Genomic DNA, 22587 nt, shown 5'->3' with positions numbered 1-22587 from the left:
AACTGCCCCTCTTTGATGTGTCAGTCAATAAACCCATCCCAGCATATCGGGCGTAATTGAATGCTCGAATTCCGCGTCGTTGCAACCTTGCGCTCTTCTTCTTTCAAGGCTGGGCCTATTTCTTCTTCCATCTCTTCCCTTTTCTCCAAGTCCCCATCTCTCCAATTCCAGTCCAGGTTCAGCAGCGGCCACGCCCTCAAGCAGGTCAGGCACACTCCTCCATTCCCGTCCAGAAAGCGACTACATATCCAGCTTCGACATTGCTCCGCTGAGGCCAGGTCCAGCATGACTTCTCCTACCGACCGTGATATCCTGCCAGACACGTGAGCTTTCTTCGACAAGACGACCCCTCCATCCATTGACTCTTGTTTGTGTACAGCATTAAACCAACCAACTATGACTTAACCCTCTTCAATCTGGATCTCGGCGGGTCCTGGGCCTATGATGGTCTCGTCAAGATCGATTCCAAGGTCAAGGCTGACACTAAAGAGCTGGTGATCAATGCCAAAGAGCTGGAAATCCAGAAAGCACAAGTATTTGCAAAAGATGGCAAATGTAAGTGGATTCTACTATTTAGTGTCAATCACATGTTCTCACACAAGAGTAGCTCCCATTACCTCATCCACAGACGTTTCCTATGACAAGAAGAACGAGCGAGCGACGATCAAATTTCCGGACAGCATCCCCTCTGGTGACGTTGTAATAGCAATCGAATACAAGGGCATTATCAACAACAACATGGCCGGCTTCTACCGTTCCAAGTACAAGCCTGCTGTAAGCCCAGCGACTGGCACTCCCACCGATGGTGAATTTCACTACATGTTCAGCACCCAGTTTGAAGCCTGTGAAGCTCGACGAGCCTTCCCCTGCTTCGACGAGCCAAACCTCAAAGCTTCTTTCGAATTTGAGGTTGAGATTCCCCAAGACCTGGTAGCATTGAGCAACATGCCCGAAAAGAATGTCACAAAAGGGAGCAAGGATGGTCTGAAGAAGGTAGCTTTTGAGAAGACTCCAGCCATGAGTACATATGTGAGTGGCGGTTAAACATGAAACCATGCTTGTGGAATCTGACAAGGCATCCCTCAGCTCGCTGCGTGGGCTATTGGTGATTTTGAGTATGTTGAGGCATTCACTGAGCGCAAATACAACGGGGAAAACCTACCAGTCCGAGTATATACTACGCGCGGTCTTAAAGACCAAGGTCGTTTCGCTTTGGAGCATGCCCACAAGACGATCGACTACTTTTCTGACATTTTTGGTATTGAGTATCCTCTTCCGAAATCCGATCTCCTTGCTGTTCACGAGTTTGCGATGGGTGCCATGGAAAACTGGGGGCTCGTCACCTACCGAACCACTGCTGTCTTATATGATGAAGGGAAATCCGATGCAAAATTCAAGAATAGGGTTGCGTATGTTGTTGCCCATGAATTGGCTCATCAGTGGTTTGGCAACCTGGTCACCATGGATTGGTGGAGCGAGCTGTGGTTAAACGAAGGTTTTGCAACATGGGTCGGTTGGCTTGCAGTTGACCACCTTCATCCCGAGTGGAAAGTTTGGAGTCAGTTTGTGGTGCGTATGAGAAGAGGTATTGTTGATGTTCTCTGATTGACACGATTGCAGGCTGAAGGTTATCAACAAGCTCTCCAACTAGACTCTCTCCGCGCATCTCACCCCATCGAAGTCCCAGTCCGGAATGCCCTGGAGGTCGACCAAATCTTTGATCAAATCTCCTACCTCAAAGGAAGCTCTGTAATTCGGATGTTGAGCAACCACCTTGGCCAGGAAGTCTTTCTAAAAGGTGTTGGCGACTATCTGCGGGCGCATGCCTATGGGAATGCAAGAACAACCGATTTGTGGGATGCTCTCAGCTCTGCTTCTGGTCAAGATGTCTTGTCCTTTATGGACCCTTGGATTCGCAAGATTGGATTCCCAGTCGTGACGGTCGCTGAAGAGCCTGGTCAGATCTCTATTCGTCAAGAACGATTCTTAAGCACGGGCGACGTCAAAACAGAAGAGAACGTTACTACATGGTGGATTCCTGTCGGCCTCAAAACTGGAAATCCTTCGAAAATCGTTCACAGTGCTCTAACCGCTAAGGAAGACACAGTACGTGGCATTGACGATGAATTCTACAAGATCAATGCCGACCAAAGCGGGTTTTATCGAACGAATTATCCTCCTCCGCGTTTGATTAAGCTTAGTGAAAAGCAAGATCTTCTCTCCGTAGAAGATAAAATTGGTCTATTGGGCGATGCAACAGCACTTGCAGTTTCGGGTCATGGAACAACCTCTGCCCTGCTTGCACTTCTAGAAGGCTTTCAGAAAGAGCGAAATTTCCTAGTGTGGCAGGCAATTCAAGGGTCCTTGTCAAAGGTTCGATCTGTGTTTGCTTCTAACAAGGAGGTAGCCGCGGCTTTGAAAAAGTTCACACTGAGATTGGTGTCCCCTGCGGCCGAATCGATTGGCTGGGAATTCCCCAAAGATGAGGAGTGGCTGACAGGGCAGTCGAGAAAACTTCTTCTCGCCGCTGCAGCAGGTGCGGGCCACGAATCTATTATCGCAGAGGGGAAGGAAAAGTTCGCCGCCTGGAATTCTGGTGATGAGAAGGCAATCCACCAAAATCTTCGGGGCGTTGTCTTCAATATGGCCATCGCAAATGGAGGACAAGAAGAGTTTGAAGCTGTCAAAGCCGAGTTCCTCAGAACTACTTCTGTGGATGGTAAAGAGATTGCTATCCAAGCTCTTGGCCGATCGAAGAACTACGATAATGCACTGAGCCTACTAGATTTTGTGACATCTGACTCTGTCCCTCCACAAGACGCTCACAGCGGTATCATCGCCGTCGCAGGCAACGCAGAGACGCGGACAGCTGCTTGGGAATTCACCAAGAATAACTGGCCTAAAGTTCAAAAGAGACTCGGGGGTACGAGCGTTGTCATCGACCGCTGGATCAAAAACGGACTGGTCAATTACGCCGATACTGCAATTCGAGACGACATTGCGGAATTCTTCAAGGACAAGGATACGGGTCCCTTCAGTCGAAGTCTGGTCATCATTTCTGACACGATCACCGGTAATGCAAATTACAAGATGCGCGATGAAGCTCAGGTACTGGAGTGGTTGAAGATGCATGGTTATGCCTAAGCAAACTGCAAACTGCAGAGCTCCAGGATGGTACACCAAACAAGACCACGTACCTCAAGCAGAGTATCGAAGGAGACTACAACAGTATATGCGCTCGGCTGAGCCAGCAGTCTACGTACATTATAGACAACATAAACCCCTGAAATAGAGATCTTGAGGTTCGAAGCATAAATTAAAAGTTTGAACCACGTTACCTGACTAGCTGTTTGCCTCCTATAAAACATCCTTCACCGTCTCGTTCCCTTCCTCGTTCACCAACGACGCTGTCGAACGGATGCGACTATCGTACGTCCAATACCCACAAATTGGAATATACCACGTTTAAACACAGAAATAAGGCGCTGCCGCTTTGTATGGCCACACACTCTTATTTAAAGAACGGCGGTACATGTGGTGTGGAATCTTGACAGGCAGTGGGAGTGCTATAGAACAAGCCCAGGTAGGCAAGCAAACCATGCACTCGTCGCTCCTCCTCCTGATGTAGGGGCTGGCCAGTTCAACCACCTCAGCTTCACGTCGCTGTGAGCAGAAAAACCAGATGAGACCTAGACACCAAGCCATAACCTTCAGGGCCTAGGTCACGACAATGACATCAAACATCACGGCGGAGGAACCAAACACGATATACATCAGCGAGGCGAGTCCACGACTTCCTCCACACCCTCGCATTCCCAAGCGGCGCTGCTCTATCTGTTCGAGATCTCGATGCTCCAGCAGATCGCAGCTGCTCCGTAGAGAGTCCCTTCCATCCAACTGCGCGTGGACTTCGCGAATCCTCGAATGTCGAGCACGATGAAGGGTTGGACCCATGCTGGCAGACTCTCCATATACATATATGTGGCGAGTACAACGGACCGGGGACGATTCAAGATGGGCAAAAGAAGCTAGGTAGGTATTTATTTCGTCTTGCGTTCGTTTCAGGTTTTCTATATTTGTAGAAATCTTAAGGAGATGCTACCGTTCTGCATAGCGTGTTCGAGCTCGTGACGTGGACCTAGTGTAGTACCGAACGCATCATTGTTGCCAACCTCTTGAAGATGAATGATCGACGGATCCCGCTTGTGGACTCTGATGGAGTGAATCTCGCACGGTACATAGTTATGATTGTTTTACACTAAGAGTTCATCATCTCATTTCCCTTCTCCCCCTGCTTCTCCTGAGCGTTAGCATGCCTTTCGTCTCTTCGCTTTGTGCAGATCATGCAAGTCCAAGTTTTCAGGTCGATTGCTTTGCCTTTGCCGTTGGAAATCCCGCCAGTAGAATCCTTCTCTACGCACTTCCGATGATACATAGTTCTGGCAGTTTCGCAGCGGGTATCCGTACAGAAAGTGGCATTCCTGATAGGCTGTTTAATCAGTCTTCTACAAATGCCGCACTCGTGCCTGGCCAACGCAACCTTGGCATTGTCTGTGGGGCTATACTCATGAGTTCCACTAGTCATCGTAGAAGCGGTCGACTTCTGTGGTGTGAGGAGGGTGTTTGGTCTTAAAGCTCTCTCTAGCTCTCTATCGTGCTCATTAGTGTAGGATGGACTTGAGAAGCCATTTGTAAGAACGGGACTGGAAAAGCCGTTTCTGAGTCCGGGACTCTTGAACTCATTCGTCAGAAAGCCATGGCTGGCCGTGGATGGGCGACTGGCTGGATTATTGAATATCATTTCGTTGACATCCAAGATGACTTCGTCGTCAATGACGCGCCGTTCTTTCAGTCGTTGAAGAAAGTCGAAAAAGATCTCCAATAGATCATCTTTGCCATGGCTTAACCACTTCCGATTCTTTCTCACAAACCGCACAAGAGAATTGGATAGATATCGGGGATGCTCAAGCTGCTCTTCCATGCGATGCTTGTCCCAGCGTTTGCGAAGCTCGCGTTCATGGGTACTCCAGCCTTCCTTCTTCGCTACAATGTCGAGGCGCTCCATATGCTGTTGGATCTGCCATTCATTGTCAATTTCATCATCTGTTTCACTGCGAGGCTCTTCTGATGGTGAGACTGGCCGGTGGCTGACGGAGGTATAATCTCGTCGATCTTGTTCTGGCGACGCATGAAGTTTGACCGCGGCGTACCTTTTGCGATTTGGGGTGCGAAAGTCAGGCACTTGTGAGGCAGTAAGAAGTGTCGCAACATTCTTCTTCTGCTCAGTAGGCTTTCTGTGAGCTAGGACGTGCTTCTTCTCAGAAATTACCCATTTCTCATCGCCCCCAAGATATGCTGGCAAGTCGAAGGGGTTGTGAGGGGCATGCCATTCAAATGTGAGGATGCTGTCCTTTTGCTCGTCCCTTTTTGCTGGAGAGATTGACCGACATTCGATAATTACAGGGGTCGCCACCCTTCTCGCAGCGTCATGTCGAGGACTATGTACCAACCACTTGTACTTTGCATGAGTTGTGGCCAGATGAAATTCAAGGTTAGCCAATTTGGTCGACTTCCACATAGTACAAATTGGACAAAGGTAGCCTTTAGCAATGCTACGTCGCAATACCTCTGCTTCATTTGACGGGTTACTGGAAGTGGCAATGAATCTGTAGTGAACTTCCGGTATGATAGGTGTATTCGACACCGTTGATTTCTTGATTGGGTTCTTCGGAGTCGTCACATCTACGTTGATGGAGTCTCTCAGCTCACCCCTGGCTTTGTTCCTCGTACTGGGAGTCGCTGTTTCGGGCTCTTTGAACGAGTCTATATCGAGGCCATTTGTCGGTCGTGGATTTGAGCCCGCTGCCACCCATTTCGAAACCACAGAGAGACCATATTTTGTACGGTAGGTTCGACCCCCATGTAGGAAGAAAACGCTCAGCGGAACGTCTGCTTCGGGAGCTTGGGGTAAGTGCATATATCGAGCGACTACAGCTCCCTGTAGCTCCCCAGAATCATCTCTAACATCGCGGGCGAAGTGATCACCATCGCTTTTTCCAAGAATTGGCATTGGTGGCCAACGACTGTCGTCTCTGCATGGGATGATCTTGATCTCCATGAAATATCTATCGACGAGTCCTGTTATCAATCCGTCTTTGGTGTTATAAGTGAACAGCAGGTCCTCGTTTTGGATGACGAAAGGACTGTCGAGTTCAACTTCTACAAATACACCATCAGCAACTGTCTCAGTTGCTGTCACACGGCAATCTCTCGAGAAGGCTCTGGGAATGGTAGAGGGCGCATCAGTGCGGTTGTCCCAGATGGTAAGATGGCACTTGCATTTTACTGCGTTGAGCTTTTGGCGTTTGGAGGAGCGTTCGTCCTCATCCAGGAGATTTGTTTTAAAATTGAGCTTTTTGCGGATATTGCTGAAGTCTATGACGAGCTCGGAATTGGCATTTGTGGTCGAATTTCTCTCGCGTAGATTGCGAAAGCTTCTAGTACGATTTGCGCTATTTTCGCCAGGCTGTCCAGACGATACTGACCTGGAAGCCATGACGGTCCACTGCCCTGTATGGATGCTGGAGGGTCTTGTGCCTCTGACTTCAGGCCCGCTCAGAACGGGCGTGTCCGAAATCCTGTTGTCGGAATGCCGTCTCTGTGACACCTCTGCAACAGTCCTAGGAGTCCCAGCCGCGCCGACACAAGTGCCCAACGCTTCTTCTCCAGATTTGGGAGGGGCTGCGCACGTGCCCAACCGATCTTGGTGGCGCTGCAAAACACGCGTCAGATTTCTCTCCAAATAAAGTCGGCTGCGCTGGCGAGCTTTCAAGTCATCAAAAGTGAAATCGCCTATGATATAACGAAAGGCTTTTCGATCTGACGATTTCAGCATCTTGGGAAGGAGGACCCGACGCGCTTTTGGAGGCGTGGTTCAAACCCCATTGTCTGTTCCAGAATACTTTGCCAGGAGATATTGCAAGACACAGTAACTGATATAGAGTAATTGGAGGCGCGATCGCGCAACTGAGCCTGTCGCGTCCACAAAAATCCCTCACAATTGAAAGCTATGCTGGAAAAGCACAGCTGAAAGATTGATGGATGATCAACCCGGAAGGAGTGTTTTGGGTGCGCGTAATGGATGGATACGACGGGTTGATGAACAACAGCGTGGCCTTCGATAGTTTGTTCTATTGTAGACGAATCAAATTATGGATGGAGGTGATTAGGGTGGTGTTGTTTGGCCGGTAGAAACAGGGAACAAGAGGGAGGAGACCTTTACCACTAAATTCCCAACTCTGAGGACCGGCGCGATGGTGCTCAGCAATGCTAACAAGCGGGACTTTTCTACGTTGGGACTGGGCCGGAGAACAAAGATCCAACTGGCAAGGGCGAACCGGGGGTGGATGGGTGGGAAGCGAAAAGTGGCTATTAATCAACACTGGCAATTGCTCCTTGCTCCGTGCTCCGTACTCCGTACTTGCCTTGCCTCCAGCCGCCAAGCTCCCGCTCAGACAAGCGCGTCCCTCAAAAGTCACGCCTCATCTCACTGCTCCTTTCCTTTCCATCTTTTCTGTTCCTTTCAAATACAAAAGAACTCTAATGATAATACCGTGATGTTCCATTCTCGGAGACTCCAACTAGATCTTGATCGTCGAGTCACTCACTAGATGGGAGGTTTGTTGAAATGCTTCCAGCGCTGAGCATCTGAGCTTCCTGCTCAGGAATAGAGCTGATTTGTGGTCAACACTCTAGTAGCCAGACTTGTCTGGCACCCATAGAGTTGAGCTGACCCGACTGTACTGGTGTTAACTCTGGTTGACGAATGATGCTATTCCCTCCAACGGCCTCTGGGAATATATGCGGAGACTGTGCTCAGTCCAACGTCTCTCAACGAAAGACTTTCTCTTCTGGGAATTGGCTCGAGCCTTCAGCGTCGTGCCGAGCAGCGAGTTTCATTCTTTCACTATTACACTTACATCGCTGTCCACGACCAAGTGCCTATTGTTTGGCAAACTGGGGTTTCAATGAGGCGGCCGAAACAATATCCGTCGTTGTTTCTAACTTCCAAGTGTGGCTCCTTGACGAGGACTTGAGCCAATCCTTGCAAGGCGATGATCTGACATCTCACAGCACGGAGTGGGCGGCATGGAACCAGGTCTACATTCAAGCTTTACCCCCTATGCACAGAAAGCTTTGTTCTCTCTCATCAATCTTGGACTGTGATGCGGATTATCACAACGCCAAAATTAGTCGTGAATGTTATACATTCCTAACAACTTCTCACAAGGTTTGTCTATAATGTGGCTCTTGCGCCTTCACCCAAGCTTTTCCATCAACGACCAAGGCTGTCCGAAGCAGCTTGGCAAGCTCTACAGATGGGAAGAGCCCTCAGCCCATGTGTTGGCCCATATTCTCCTCACGCAGCGAGCGCAAATTAGCAGCGGATGTTATTAGACCTTACGCAGGCATTTGATTTCGTATAGCCGATGGATATCCTAAATATCTCTACTTACCACGTACTTCCTAATGCACGATAGAGCCAGGAACGCCTTCTTTTTGGAACCCTTTTCCTTGAAAATTCCCGGCCTCGCTACCTACCTAGGTAAGTAATCCTCTCAACTGCCACCTAAACTTGCTGATGAGGTCCTAGGTAACCGTTAATCATCATGTCATGAGGCTTGGATTTCTCTTACTTGTGGCTACAGGCAGGCGGGCTACCTATACAGAAGGAAGCATCAGACAGGTTGAATGAATTCGTTGTTTGACACGCGCACTAAACTTCAGTGCTAACTTACAGGTCCACGTATCTAGGACTTTGGTCTTAATTTGGACTCTTGAGCCATGGACAATAAGTCAAGCAGCTAATTATCTCACTTGTTCGGCTCTGTGTTTGTATAGAGTGAATCCAGGGGCCTGGGGCCCGGGGAGTTCCCAGCCTAGGTGACTAGGTCTCAACTTTCCAAGGAGCTAGCATTACTGTAAAGTTACAATTAACACATTATTCGAGATGTCAGCTCTATTTGACTTTTCTATCAGGCCATGGGTAGAAACGAGACAGGGTAAGTGCATGGGCAGAGTAAGTGCGACGCTTTAACTTCCCTGCCATCAGCGGGCGGGCCAGCCCTGGGCGATGTTCTTGGACACTCGCCCGTTCTATATGCAATATCACGCTAGAGCCATAAATCAGCGGACCGCCAGCTGGTAGGCGGTAGATCAAGTCAGTGGCAAGCCCAAGAATAACATATAAAATGAAGAAAAGGATAAAGTAGAGTGTCATTGAGCGCAGTACGAATTCCACCCAGGCCTTGACTCTTGTCCGATGTATATGCCAACTGGCACGATCATGGTCTTTATCCATAGTACTAAAAAGAAGAAGGGGAGCCGTCAGGTTGGAGACATCTCCAAAAGCCAGGGCAGCAAGCCAAGCCGAAGTGACAAGGACAGGCCTGGGTATCTTAGTAGAGAAATATTTTGCCTGTAATTTTCAGCTGTTATATTTCAATAAGGTGGTGTGACATTCCCGTATACGCAAGGCGGGAGCTATCAGGGGTTGAGCCCAAGAAAGTTAGAACGCAAGAAGAGCAGGACAAAAGACAGGACTTGAGGATGTCACTGGTTTTGATGGTTTATTGGAGAAATTTTTGAGTACAAGAAGAACTGTATTGACTTGATCTGGATTACTTGTCCGCCATTTGAGGGTTTTCCATGCCAACCGTCTTCGCAGAACCCAACTCTTGTATTCGCTTACAACGCCAGTGGAATTGCGACGCCTTTTGAAATGCAACAGAGAGTTGCTATGTGGAAAGCGGTGAAACAACAAGGTGATCTAGGACATCACTTTTATTCGCCGTACCATAACAGTGAGAGCATTTTGATGATGCTGATTGATGATGCCCGCTGGTGCTTTGCTCCGTCTGGGACCCTGGAATACAAGGTTGTGAAATATCCAGCAAGTCGCCAGCGAGGCCGTGGTTCACATTAAACAGAGCAAGGATGAGGCCTCGGTATGTGCTCGATCCGTTCCCACATTCATCAGTTCTTCATGTAGGTTAGAGATGCAACTGTCGGCGAGACTGTCGGCGAGCCGAGCCGAGTCAACTCAATCTTTCATTTCATCATCATCATCTTGGTCTTCGAAGTCCTCGTCATCATCTTCGTCCTCGTCGTCAAATTCATCGCCTGCTGCTTTGGATTTCTCTTCAGCCTCTGCCCAATCGATCTGTTTGTTGCGGGTGCGTCCTGAGACGATGTTCGAAGGGTCGATCTCTTCCATATCTTCGTCCTCTACGAATAAATCTTATTAGCTCTTAATTTAATAGGCGGATGGCAAATTGCGCATGCAAAGGGTAGAGGGAGGTTGTCGCGTCGCTAGACGGAGGTTCGGTGTACGTACCGTCTTCTTCTGGATCAGGTTGCTGTATGATGAATAGCGTCAGTAAAAGCGTAAAACTAGAAGTCTGTGAGGATAATTCATACCTCTTCAGCGCCGCTTTCCTCGTCAGAATCCTCCTCCATTTGCGCTAGAGCTGAGTCCTCAACGGCTTTTCCTTTGCCCTTTCCTGTGTCAACGATCTCGCTCGTGCCGTGAGGCTCAGTTTCGCCGTTGGCCGACATGATGTTGCAGGTATTGCAGGGATATTGTGCGGCAGATAGCGATTCTAGGTCTGCGACGCAAGAGAAAGTAGTAATAGGAAACAAGTGAAGATCGGGTGTGGATCAGAGCGCTACTACGTCGGAGTTGGTAAATTGTATACCAAGTGGTCGCGACCCAAACGAGAGGGACCGCGGTTGCCGCCAAGCGGCAAGTTAACGCTAGAGTTAATCAGGTTAGGTTATTTTCTATCACGTGCGCGACAGTACCTCCGAAAGCCGGAGTCGAGTCACGTATCTATCCTAGTTCGTATATCAGGTCTCAGTGTGGCCTTACGATCACTTTATGTTCACTTGCCAATCAAAATATGGATGTTCCTGTGGCCGCAAACATACTTGGAGTGACGGGAGCAATATGTTGGTCTGTACAGGTTAGTTTGAACGAACATTTGAGGCTCACACATGCATTGACTCATGGTTTCCGCCCAGCTGATCCCGCAGATTGTGATCAACTATCGTCGACATGACACAACAGGCCTTCAGCCAACTATGATGCTCTTTTGGGCTGCAGCAGGGATACCTCTTGGGGTCTACAACATCGTAGAAGACTTCAATGTGGCCCTACGCATTCAACCACAGCTTTTGACATTCCTCAGTCTGGTGACCTGGATTCAGTGCAAGTATTACGGAGATCAATGGCCGCTGAGCAAGTCTGCTGCTATTTTGACACCTGTGGTACTTCTGATGGGTGGTATTGAATGTGGTTTGATCTTTGCATTGCGAAAGGCGAGACGTGAAATGGTGGAGTGGCCCACCGTTTTTATGGCTGTACTATCAGCCTGTCTGCTGTCCGCCGGAGTCTTGCGGCACTACTGGGATATCTACAAGGAGAGGACAGTCCGAGGGATATCCTTCCTATTTGTCTTCATCGACGCATTAGGAGATCTGACATCCTTGACCTCTGTGATTTTCCAGCGCGAATTGGATATCCTGGGAATGGTCATGTATGGCTCCGAGCTAATTTTATGGCTCGGGGTTTTCGCGTGCGGCGGATATTGTAAGGAAGCGTCAATGCTGTCTCCTGATGCCCACGGATATTCGCTGACCAGATTCCCGCTAGTTAATCTTCGTCCATGGGTACGGCGGCGGCTGGAGCAACGTCAGTCTGTAGCAGAGGATCGAGAACTGAGTAACAGTGCAGGAAACGGAGAACCCAGGGCACCGGAAGACAATCGCCGAGGGTTATCATCGAGCTCATCAACCACCGTTTTCAGAACTGCATCGCTCAGCTCGTCTCAAGCTGAGCATGTACCAAATTCGATGAGACTCAGGGCAGTGACAGTGGATCCTAGTGTCTGATCATCATGCGCAATTCTTTGCACATCGGAGGACATGGCGAACTGTTTAGAATCTGAATGATTATTGGTAGATAAAATTTTCAATGCTCCCGTTCATGACATGCTGCATGCAGGGATCTGGTGATTCCATGGATGTACGAGTATCTATGCAATCATAGTGGAGAAATGGATTGAATAGATTATCTCTGGGTCAATCGGCCGCCTTGGGTTGCCTGGCAGCATATCTGCCAATCCCAGGCAACATCGGGTCTGCCCCGCGCCCCTCCAGGATAATTCAGCCTCGTCGATGATGAAATTTTTGGTGAGGGGTATGACGTCGTTGCCGCTGTCCTGCCTGCCGCTGCTGGCCAGACCGGCACCAGTTCATACTGATCTGAAGCCTTTGTCAACAGCATGCCCGTAGATAAAATGCATGCAGGCAAATCACATACCTTTCAGAATCTGTTGCACACAATTCCAGCAGTGAACATGCCGGAAGAGGCTGGAAAGACGGGGTGGGGATTGGGCGATTCTGGCGTTGTGGTGAATCTTCCACCAGCTTCTTTTGCCTTCCGCACTCCGCCAAGCCTGCCTGACATTTTTGCTACCTCACAGCTTCATAAAAGCCCAACCAGACTCGCCTCGCTCGGATGTTCTCACATCCAAACCAGACATCTCAAACCTATTCTCTTCTGACGAAGTCATCCACAAGACTTGTCTCTGAATTCGCATTTCTTTTTCCTCTTTTCGACACGACTAGAATCCCTCTACCACACCTTTTCATACACTCTACACAAGAATGGCTCCTGCCATCGGTAAGTCAACTCCGCAGCCTCGCAACCACCAGGCAGACCACCAGGCTCAGCAGCAACATGCTAACGAACCCTCAATAGGTATCGATCTAGGTACAACCTACTCCTGCGTAGGCATCTTTCGAGATGACCGCATTGAAATCATTGCCAATGATCAGGGCAACCGAACCACCCCCTCCTTCGTGGCGTTTACCGACACTGAGCGCTTGATTGGTGACTCGGCCAAGAATCAAGTTGCCATGAACCCCCAGAACACTGTTTTCGACGCAAAGCGACTCATCGGTCGCAAGTTTGCCGATGCTGAGGTTCAAGCCGACATGAAGCATTTCCCCTTCAAAGTCATCGACAAGGGTGGAAAGCCTGTCATTGAGGTTGAGTTCAAGGGCGAGGTCAAGCATTTCACACCTGAAGAGATCTCTTCTATGGTCTTGACCAAGATGAGGGAGACTGCAGAGTCTTATCTCGGTGGCACCGTCAATAACGCTGTTGTCACTGTTCCCGCCTACTTCAACGACTCCCAGCGTCAGGCTACCAAGGATGCTGGTCTCATTGCCGGTCTCAATGTCCTACGTATCATCAACGAACCCACCGCTGCTGCCATTGCCTATGGCCTCGACAAGAAGATTGAAGGGGAGCGCAATGTCTTGATCTTCGACCTTGGCGGCGGTACTTTTGACGTTTCGCTCCTCACCATCGAGGAGGGTATCTTCGAAGTCAAGTCTACCGCGGGTGATACCCACTTGGGTGGTGAAGACTTTGACAACCGTCTCGTCAACCATTTCGTCAACGAGTTCAAGAGAAAACACCGCAAGGATCTCTCATCCAACGCACGAGCCCTTCGACGTCTCCGAACTGCTTGCGAGCGAGCGAAGCGCACGCTTTCTTCATCTGCTCAAACCTCCATTGAGATTGACTCTCTCTACGAAGGCATCGACTTCTATACCTCCATCACCCGCGCTCGTTTCGAAGAGCTATGCCAGGATCTGTTCCGTTCCACCATGGAGCCCGTTGAGCGTGTCCTCCGCGATGCCAAGATCGACAAGTCCTCAGTTCACGAGATCGTCTTGGTCGGTGGCTCTACCCGTATCCCCAGAATCCAGAAGCTCGTCTCGGACTTCTTCAACGGCAAGGAACCCAACAAGTCCATCAACCCTGATGAGGCCGTTGCCTACGGTGCCGCCGTCCAGGCTGCCATTCTCTCTGGAGACACTTCTTCCAAGTCCACCAACGAAATCCTCCTTCTCGATGTTGCGCCATTGTCTCTCGGTATCGAGACCGCCGGTGGTGTGATGACTGCCCTCATCAAGCGAAACACCACTATCCCAACGAAGAAGTCGGAGACCTTCTCCACCTTCTCCGACAACCAACCCGGTGTGCTCATCCAAGTCTACGAGGGCGAACGTGCACGAACCAAGGACAACAATCTTCTCGGCAAGTTCGAACTTTCTGGTATTCCACCTGCTCCCCGTGGTGTTCCTCAAATTGAGGTTACCTTCGATCTTGATGCCAATGGTATCATGAACGTCTCTGCTGTTGAGAAGGGCACTGGCAAGTCCAACAAGATTGTCATCACCAACGACAAGGGTCGTCTTTCCAAGGAGGATATCGAGCGCATGTTGTCTGAGGCTGAGAAATACAAGGCTGAAGATGAAGCTGAAACTTCTCGTATCTCTGCAAAGAACGGCTTGGAATCATACGCTTACTCTCTCAAGAACACCCTCTCGGACTCTAAGGTTGATGAGAAGCTCGACGCCTCTGACAAGGAGAAGCTCAAGGCCGAGATTGACAAGACCATCTCTTGGCTCGATGAGAACCAGACCGCCACCAAGGACGAGTATGAGTCTCAACAAAAGGAGCTTGAAGGTGTTGCCAACCCCATCATGATGAAGTTTTATCAAGGCGAAGGTGGTGCCCCTGGTGGTGCTCCAGGTGGTTTCCCCGGTGCTGGCGGTCCGGGCGGATTCCCCGGTGCTGGTGGCCCTGGTGGTTTCCCTGGCGCCGGTGGTGCTCGTGGCGGAGATGATGGCCCAACTGTCGAAGAAGTCGACTAAGCGATTCCACCTTCGGTCTCCAAAAGCATATGAGCGACTTTCTTCCTTGTGTCATCATAGCGGCGTCGGCGTTGATCAGTGAAAAAGGGATACGATACCTTTGCTTGCACGGAATAGATTTTTAAGCATCAGGCTTTTTACTCGATGGGTGACTATGAAGTATGCATTATTGTTCCATTGTCATATTTGCTTGCAGACAAAGCAAACGAGGAAGTAGAACAGCTTTCCTGAGTGAATGATATGATATGAAATCAATTTCTCCATGTTTCCAGTATTGTGTGCACATCTGTGCTTTTAATATGCCCCTAGTGTGTGTCTTCACAAACGTGATGTGTCGGTATCGACCCAATCTATAAAGGCGTGCTTGTGTCCTCTCATGCTTTGCTTATCCCTAAACCATCTGATGCCATGTGATTCTGTAAAAGTACTACCACTCTTGCGGACTTCTAATTATCTCAATGGAGCTGTACATACAATTCATGTTGAGTTAGTACATCTGCGAACGAATAATGTCGCTGGCTTTGCGCACCCCTTGATATAACCCGAGTGTCCGCTGTGTACTCGTATACAATGACCCCCTGTCGAAGCTAGTGGCTATAAACTCGATGTTTTCCTACCTATTCCTCTAGATACCTCTGGTACATGCACCCACCTGGGCAGGTTCTGAGTACGTATATGTACCCAGAGTGGCTGGCCTGAAATAGCGGCGTCATGTGATACGCCAAGGCTGTTAAAGGCGACATCCTAACTCGGCTCAACCTCAGCATGTCGCAACATGCTGATAAGCGCGAACAGAGCTTCCTCACTAAGGGTCAAGACGCACTGACCAGACATGGATCCCGGGACTGCGCGAAGGAGGCCTGTAAAGGCTTGTTCGGAATGCCGCCAGGTAAAATTGCGATGTGATGCCAACGACACATTTCCTCAACCTTGTGCCCGATGTACGAAGCGAAATCTAGTGTGTGTCATCGATTCCACGTTCAAGAGAACACCAACGCGACTACGCCTACAGTCCGTCACGAACGAACTACGACAACTGAGAGAAGCTCTTAATGCTCAGGCAACAGAAGCCGCTTCTAAGACCGCGAGCACCCCGTCTGCAAGCGATTCTACATCGTCTGTGGCACTTCGAGACAAGTCTCGTGTTGGGCAGCAGCGAGCACTTCCTTCAAGCGACCCCTTCGGCCTGAATCAGGACGAAAGCTGCCTTCTCCGGCTGAAAGAAGCGCAACTCGAGGGGTGTAGCTTCGACCAGAATGATATTCGGAACTTATTTTTGTTGTAAGACAAGGCGCTAACTTCAAAGATGTTGACTGATGCTCCTAGTTTCCATCGTGTTCTGCATCCGCATCTCCCAGTCCTTGACACGAACATACATGCACGCAGTTTTCAGGATTCTAGCCCATTTTGTTTCTGGACGGTTATCTTTATCGCTAGTCGATATCATTCAGACTATGTTTCACGTTACAACTTGCTTATTACGCCCTACACCAATCTTATGAACCAAACACTACTCAAAAACCCTCACTCTCTGCATACTGTTCAGGCAATTCTCTGTCTGTGTACATGGCCAACGCCACTCATGTATCAATTAGAGGATCCGAGTCTGATGTATGCCGGAATCGCCGTTCATGCCGCTTTTATTTTAGGCCTCCCACGTTCTTTGACATCGACCGGACCAACACTTTCTGGGATCTCACAGGAACATCGGGAGACAATGGCAAAGACATGGTTGGCTTGCTTCAGTGTCCACACAGCGTTTGTTTCCCCCACTCCGAGATGCCCACCTGCTAAGTAGTCTCTTACAAGCTTGTCGATGTTTATCGGGGTCCCACCTTCGCTAAGAGGTGCACACGAGCTCTCCACTGTCGACATGATTCTTGAGCGAAGCTTTGTGCCGACCAAATTAGCCATCGAAGCAGAGATTCAACGCTGTGTCGCAAAGTACCATGATGCAATGCTAGGAGAAATGGACGGCTCAGTCCGAGAGACATTGGTGCAAATGTGCGACCGAGAAATGGATAATATTCCACTGCGGTTGTCTTGCTCTCTTGACACCCATCTCACCTTCTCCTTCGTTGTTGGTAAGTTACATGTCTATACTCTGGCACTGGTAAAGGAAGGGGCGTCATCGACCAACAAACGGCGCTTCGATCCTCATAGTCGTGGCGCAACCTTTCAAACTCTGGGAATGACGGCTGCAAACCGCATCATTGAGTTGTATTGCAATACCTTGGACGTGCCTATTGGACATAACGATGAAGCCTTGATCAATCGCTATCTGGCTCTCCCAAAGATGTTCTTTCGTGGAGTCCTCTTCGCGACTTTTTTTCTTCTCAAATACTTCGCTCTCAACAACAGTTGTCCTAATGAAGACAAGCTGAGTGCCCGAAATAAGGTCTTAATGGTCCATGCAAAGCTTCGGGCCACTGCACCGCACCAATTTTCCGAGTCTGGTCGAGCTGCCGCTGTCATAGAAGTACTCTGTCGCCATGCCGATAGCGGCAATTCGGATCTTGGGATCGAAGTCGATGATCGGGCGAGCGCATCCGTTGCCTGGGGCGCTCTGATCCTAGCCTCTAAGATTAGAGGCAAGACGGCATGGACAGCAAACATCCGCCAACACATTGATCCTACATCTCCGCCACAGCTCGATGCTTCTCAAGCACCTTACACTGACTCGACTCCGAACTCGGACCTCCCAGAACCTGGGCCCCATGACGAAACCATGTCATTGCCAGAGGATATATGGGATCAGTCATTCTTAGACCTGCTCGACTTCAGAGCATACGAGTTTAATGAGGGAATAGAACAACTTCTTGACTGGCCAGAGGCTGGACAGCAAAACAAACCCTCCAAGCCCCCAACAATGCCTTCCTAGCATAATCTCATTTGCATCCAGGTTTCGGCTCATGAGATGAGTAAGTCGCAGCTCCCCACGGATCTATCTGCATGACAGCCTATTGATTATACGTTCTAACAAATGTTACAAGTTTACGTGTTTTGCACCTTCGCCAGCTTGCTGCAGCGGTCCGAGAACTTCTTCAGGCAGCTCCACGTGCAAGAGAGGAATGTACTGCTGTGAGCCGTGGATATCATTCTCCATAAACCCTCCACCAGCCATGGATATTCCGTGCCTCTTTCGCGGTATTGTGGCTTTCCAGGCTCTGGCTTGATCGAACCAGCCACACCAGAGCACATCTTCTGGCTTAAGGTCATAAAGATCCTCGATGAGCTTGCTGCTCAATATTTGGCTTTCCTTGATAATGCGATACACTTGCTCGCTCTCAAAGATCACATCAAAAGTGATCTCAAATGGACCCGAGTTTTTGGACCGCAAAACACTTGCTACATCAGCCAGAGTGGCGTGGGCACGGAGATGTCGAAGACCTCGAGTGATTTCACTTTCCGCCTTCACTACCGCGGGTACCCGAACCTCGTCAGATCCTTTCTCCGGGGATATGTCTTGTTGCTGTGTACTGCTGTCGGCGAGTCCCACTGCCTTTCCGACGCGTTCAGTTCGCCACCGAAATACAGGCACATTCGTGCTTAATTCTGGAGTATTTACCGCTATCACGTCTGGCTCGCGTTTCACCTGGATCAGTGCGGCCGACTCCTCACCCGGTTGGAGTTCCATGAGATGGTAGAGGCAGAACTCAGGACAAGAGCCCATTTCAATAACTTTTGCACCCACAATTCCAAATGCAAAATTACCACTTGTGGCCTTCTGTCCAGGATATGCACCGTGCTTGAAAGTGGAGCACGTTAGCCAATACTAAGATCACTTTCCGGTTGGCGGAAGACTTACAATGGTAGCAACCCGAGCTGTATCACACACTGAAGTTGCCAGCGCTTGGGTATCCGCCAACGCCTCACCAACAATGAAGACTTCATCTGGTAGAAGGTCGACTTTCTGCCCCTTGACTCGACCGCTCCTGCCGTATGTGTGAAACCCTAATTTCCACATGCCCGGATCTACCTGATTTTGAGCAACATATGCTTTGATCCGCAGCAGGAATTCATCAAGTTGTCTGATGAGAGTTGCTAAGGGAGAAGCGAGTCAGAAACACAAAAGTTTGCCTAGAATGATATGCTTACGATCTCTCACACTTCCCATGTACAATGACCGAAACCCAGAACGCCTCGCCGCCTCGAGCTTGACGGTGTAGGGGACGCCTAGCGCTTTTGATGTGCGAAATATCCCTCCACGGACCCGAACAGTTCTTCCATCGCTGAGCTCCTCGTATTTCGATGCTTGCAGGTCAAGATACCCTCCAGGACCATGCAGAATGTCGGGCCTGGTCTTCTCGTAAAGGGTATGTGCAGCCACGGACAACGAAGTGCACTTGCAGCGAGGGTCCAACGGGCGAACATCAAATGTTCCATCCAGGTAGACGGTCGAGACTGCACCAGCAGACTTCGGGACAGCACAGACACCCCCACACTCCATTATTTTTCCCATATGTGTGAAAGCTCCAAGGAGCCTGCTGTATTGCTCAGAGTCTGGGTCTGGAATGTGTTTCTGAAACCAGTAATCGGCAAAAGCAACGTAAGGCGCCGGGTCATACGCCCTTCCTCCGATGACCAGGCTGAAATCAGGGTTTTCTTGCATTGCGTTGACAAAGGGTTCGGGCCCCATTTGGGCGAGAATGCGTGGAGCATCGTCAATATCTTTCTGTGACGCTGGTGGGACAGCACGTCCACATCCAAAAACTGCTCCTTCCGCTAGGCGACGAGAAACGAGCTCTTTGGGAACACTGGCGAAAATGGTAACCGATTTGAAGTCAAAGCTCCTGAATCAAGGCTTCAGTATAGCATTTGCTGCACAGCGAGGGGTATGCATAAAATCTCACTCATTGCCTGGTTCTGCCGCAATTTCCTCCACTATTTGTAGGATCTCCTCGACATGCTCGTCACTGCCGTCACCACCGGCAGACCCAATGAGAACTGGGACTTTGAATTGATGGGCCGATGCCAGAATCTTTGTCAGGTCACGCTTGTAATTCGAACGTGCACATGTCATCACTCCCAAGGCCAAGCAGTTGGGGCCTCCATCTGTCGAGCCGGAGTCGAGAATTATGGCAGTTGGAACACCGCTGGGGACTGTCTCTTTCAGTCCCTGATTAAGGTGATCTTGATTGATCCCATAGCCCAACATCCCAATCGGGGTTACAATATGGACGAGCGCTGTCATTTTGAAGTCTCGATCGTGATCCAACGCAGCCATTATGGTCGAAAATATACCTTGCACTTTGGAAATACTCGTTCCTCTCGAGCTTCAAGGCCTCCGATTCCCCGGGCGTAAAACGTATATCCAATTGTCCGGCATCGGGCGACCTATGAGGTTCGAGCGAGTTTCGCATATTTCCAGGGGGGCTCGGCGGCATTTAACAAGCATCATGACAATGGTCCCCACACAAATACCCCAGGAAAGGTGCCTGCAAGAAGCTCAACCGAGGCAGCTTGTGGCAATGCCAGCTGATCAGAAGACTGGTCACTTCTCGCAATCCCCAAAATGGGCATCGGATAGTGTGAGGCTTGCCGCCGAATTTCGCTCTGAAGAGCCTGTAGGTGTTTTAGCTTTCGGATCTAGCTGCGAGAGCCGCCTGGTTGGCTGAATCTGAGCACAACGTGGAATTGTTTTGCGAGCCCCAACTCAATCAAGATGTTCTCCACCCACTATGAAGTGCCAACAGGCAGTGTTGGCGAAGCTTGCACTATACAAGATTCGCATTGGTGAAGTCTAAAAAGTTCCATTGCAAGGATCATCTGCGGGCACAGCCGGGGTGATGGTGCAACATCTACAATGTGCTGGGGAAGGAATAACATCTATATAGAGGGCCCTCAGACGCCAATATGGGCTCCACGAACGATATCTTTCAGACCCCTACAAGCCCCAGAAAACAACCACGCAAATCTAAGATGGCGACCACCCTGAAGGTCAATGATGATAACGATGCATCTCAGAAGGAGAACAATGTTGAGCTTATCGAAGGAGTGCCAGCATTTGGTCAGCATGGCCTGAAGCTCACAGCGGAGGAGCGCCAGCGTGAACGGAGAGTGAAATGGAAGATTGACCTCCTGATTCTTCCCCTCCTATCTACCGTTTACTTTCTGGCATCCATGGTACAGTCATAGAATGAGAAGGATTGCTTGCCTGTGGGTCTGCTGACGGATCCTAAGGGTCGTTCCGATCTTGGGAACGCAAAGATCGCTGGCATGTCGAAAGAGCTACACCTCACACCTAAACAATATTCGAATGTCGCCAGTATTTTTTATGTGGGTTACATCACTTTGCAGCTGCCAGGTACTCTGCTGGTCCGGAAGATAGGGCCACCACTTCAGGTATGCCACGCTGCCCTCTTTTCTTGTGCATCCCATAAAAAATATCAACAATAGTGCGCTAATACGCGGAGAGCAGTTCGGTATAGCCATGATGGGCTGGGGGTTGATAACTGCATGCACCGTTGTCATCCACAGCTATGCAGAACTCATGGTAATTAGAAGTTTCGTCGGAGTGACCGAAGCCTTTGTCCAGGGGTCAGTCTTCTACCTGTCATTCTGGTATCCCTACAATGAACTGGCCACCCGGGGATCCATCTTCTTCTCCATGGCCACTGTCGCCGGCGCATTCAACGGCCTCATCGCGTATGGAGTCCAGAAGAACCTCAATGGCCAAAACGGCTGGTTACCATGGAGATGGATTTTCCTGATCGAAGGGATTATTCCCGTCGGGTGGGCCTTCGTCATCTTACTCCTCCTCCCACACACCCCCGAGAAGATCAGATTCGGCTTCACAGAAGAAGACAAGAAACTTATCATCCGCCGGTCCCGTCGCGCACAAAACACAGGCGAATCAAAGATTCTCCCGCGAAAGATCCTCCAAGTCCTGTTCGACTACAAGTTCTGGATGCTCGTCGGGATCGAGTCCGCGACCGTTTCGTGCGTCAGCGCCGTCGGCAATTTCCTACCAGAGATCCTACACAACTTTGGCTGGACGGTGGTCAAGTCACAGTTGATGTCCGTGATCGTCTACGCCTGCGCATTCGTGAGCATTCTGTTCTGGGCGCGCGTGTCCGACAAGTGGGGCCGTCGAGGCTATGTGATCTTGATCAACTGCGCGCAGTCCATAGTCGGCCTCATCCTGCTCCTGGCGGTCACCAACAACTCGGCGCGGTTCTTCGCCACCTGCCTGCTCGCCATGGGCCTGTTCCCTAACGTCGTCATCAATTTGACCTGGAGCGCCAGCATCAACGTCGGCTACACGCACCGTGCGAGCGCCACGGCACTGATCAACTGCGTTGCGCAGGCTGTCGCCCTCGGTGTCAACCAGGCCTACGATGACCCTCCATTGTACAGGAAGGGTAACGGCACTGCGCTGGGCCTGTTGTCACTCGCTGCTCTACTTGCCGGCTCATTGCGCCTTGCCCTGAGATGGGAGAACAAGAAGAAGCTTGAGAACCAGTATACCGAGCAAGCCGCGCAAATGAGGCTGCGTTCCATCGATGAGATCGGGAATACGCATCCCGATCACTTCTTCATGGACTGATTGTGTAGCAGGCAGTCGGTGTTGGATGTTGGTATCTACGATGCTATCGTATTTAGTAGGGGAGTGGATGGATTTTTTTGGGTTCTGGTAATTACTACCGGGTGGTAGGAAAGGAGACTAGTCGGTGCACTATCGAGCGCATCCATCAATTTGTACCCCGTGTTGTGTTGTGTACAAGCTAGGTGATTACGACCGTCTATGAGAAAGAATGTGAACTCCCATATGTATAGCTTCAGTGGCTTGAG

General features: G+C 49.9%; 9 protein-coding genes across 9 annotated transcripts; 6 read left to right on the top strand and 3 right to left on the bottom strand.

The window, feature by feature from the left end:
- Positions 1 to 285: 285 nt before the first annotated feature.
- Positions 286 to 3144, top strand: A1O9_01432 (glutamyl aminopeptidase; the record flags this gene model as incomplete). The annotated part of the gene is made up of 5 exons (XM_013410590.1): positions 286 to 323; positions 380 to 555; positions 608 to 1029; positions 1087 to 1569; positions 1621 to 3144. 5 exons carry the CDS (start codon positions 286 to 288, stop codon positions 3142 to 3144), a joined length of 2643 nt encoding a protein of 880 aa, XP_013266044.1.
- A 1264-nt stretch (positions 3145 to 4408) lies between these two features.
- Positions 4409 to 6913, bottom strand: A1O9_01431 (uncharacterized protein; the record flags this gene model as incomplete). Its single annotated transcript, XM_013410589.1, has 3 exons — positions 4409 to 5742; positions 5791 to 6599; positions 6666 to 6913. Coding segments are annotated over 3 exons (2391 nt in total), but the record flags the coding sequence as incomplete, so codon positions are not given.
- A 3189-nt stretch (positions 6914 to 10102) lies between these two features.
- Positions 10103 to 10617, bottom strand: A1O9_01430 (uncharacterized protein; the record flags this gene model as incomplete). Its single annotated transcript, XM_013410588.1, has 3 exons — positions 10103 to 10287; positions 10397 to 10418; positions 10480 to 10617. The coding sequence occupies 3 exons, from the start codon at positions 10615 to 10617 to the stop codon at positions 10103 to 10105; spliced, it is 345 nt and encodes a 114-aa protein (XP_013266042.1).
- A 344-nt stretch (positions 10618 to 10961) lies between these two features.
- On the top strand, positions 10962 to 11952 carry A1O9_01429 (uncharacterized protein; the record flags this gene model as incomplete). The annotated part of the gene is made up of 2 exons (XM_013410587.1): positions 10962 to 11024; positions 11083 to 11952. 2 exons carry the CDS (start codon positions 10962 to 10964, stop codon positions 11950 to 11952), a joined length of 933 nt encoding a protein of 310 aa, XP_013266041.1.
- A 777-nt stretch (positions 11953 to 12729) lies between these two features.
- Positions 12730 to 14793, top strand: A1O9_01428 (hsp70-like protein; the record flags this gene model as incomplete). Its single annotated transcript, XM_013410586.1, has 1 exon — positions 12730 to 14793. One exon carries the CDS (start codon positions 12730 to 12732, stop codon positions 14791 to 14793), a length of 2064 nt encoding a protein of 687 aa, XP_013266040.1.
- A 765-nt stretch (positions 14794 to 15558) lies between these two features.
- Positions 15559 to 16078, top strand: A1O9_01427 (uncharacterized protein; the record flags this gene model as incomplete). The annotated part of the gene is made up of 2 exons (XM_013410585.1): positions 15559 to 15682; positions 15753 to 16078. 2 exons carry the CDS (start codon positions 15559 to 15561, stop codon positions 16076 to 16078), a joined length of 450 nt encoding a protein of 149 aa, XP_013266039.1.
- A 588-nt stretch (positions 16079 to 16666) lies between these two features.
- A1O9_01426 (uncharacterized protein) lies at positions 16667 to 17674 on the top strand (the record flags this gene model as incomplete). The annotated part of the gene is made up of 1 exon (XM_013410584.1): positions 16667 to 17674. The coding sequence occupies one exon, from the start codon at positions 16667 to 16669 to the stop codon at positions 17672 to 17674; it is 1008 nt and encodes a 335-aa protein (XP_013266038.1).
- A 105-nt stretch (positions 17675 to 17779) lies between these two features.
- Positions 17780 to 20020, bottom strand: A1O9_01425 (uncharacterized protein; the record flags this gene model as incomplete). The annotated part of the gene is made up of 4 exons (XM_013410583.1): positions 17780 to 18541; positions 18602 to 18837; positions 18892 to 19583; positions 19647 to 20020. 4 exons carry the CDS (start codon positions 20018 to 20020, stop codon positions 17780 to 17782), a joined length of 2064 nt encoding a protein of 687 aa, XP_013266037.1.
- A 695-nt stretch (positions 20021 to 20715) lies between these two features.
- On the top strand, positions 20716 to 22342 carry A1O9_01424 (uncharacterized protein; the record flags this gene model as incomplete). The annotated part of the gene is made up of 3 exons (XM_013410582.1): positions 20716 to 20919; positions 20977 to 21138; positions 21215 to 22342. 3 exons carry the CDS (start codon positions 20716 to 20718, stop codon positions 22340 to 22342), a joined length of 1494 nt encoding a protein of 497 aa, XP_013266036.1.
- Between the last annotated feature and the right edge of the window lie 245 nt (positions 22343 to 22587).

This window comes from Exophiala aquamarina, assembly GCF_000709125.1.
Source record: "Exophiala aquamarina CBS 119918 chromosome Unknown aczIA-supercont1.1, whole genome shotgun sequence".
NCBI classification, from domain to species: domain Eukaryota; kingdom Fungi; phylum Ascomycota; class Eurotiomycetes; order Chaetothyriales; family Herpotrichiellaceae; genus Exophiala; species Exophiala aquamarina.
The sequence above is the reverse complement of the archived record's forward strand: the minus strand, read 5'-3'. Positions and strand labels throughout refer to the sequence as shown.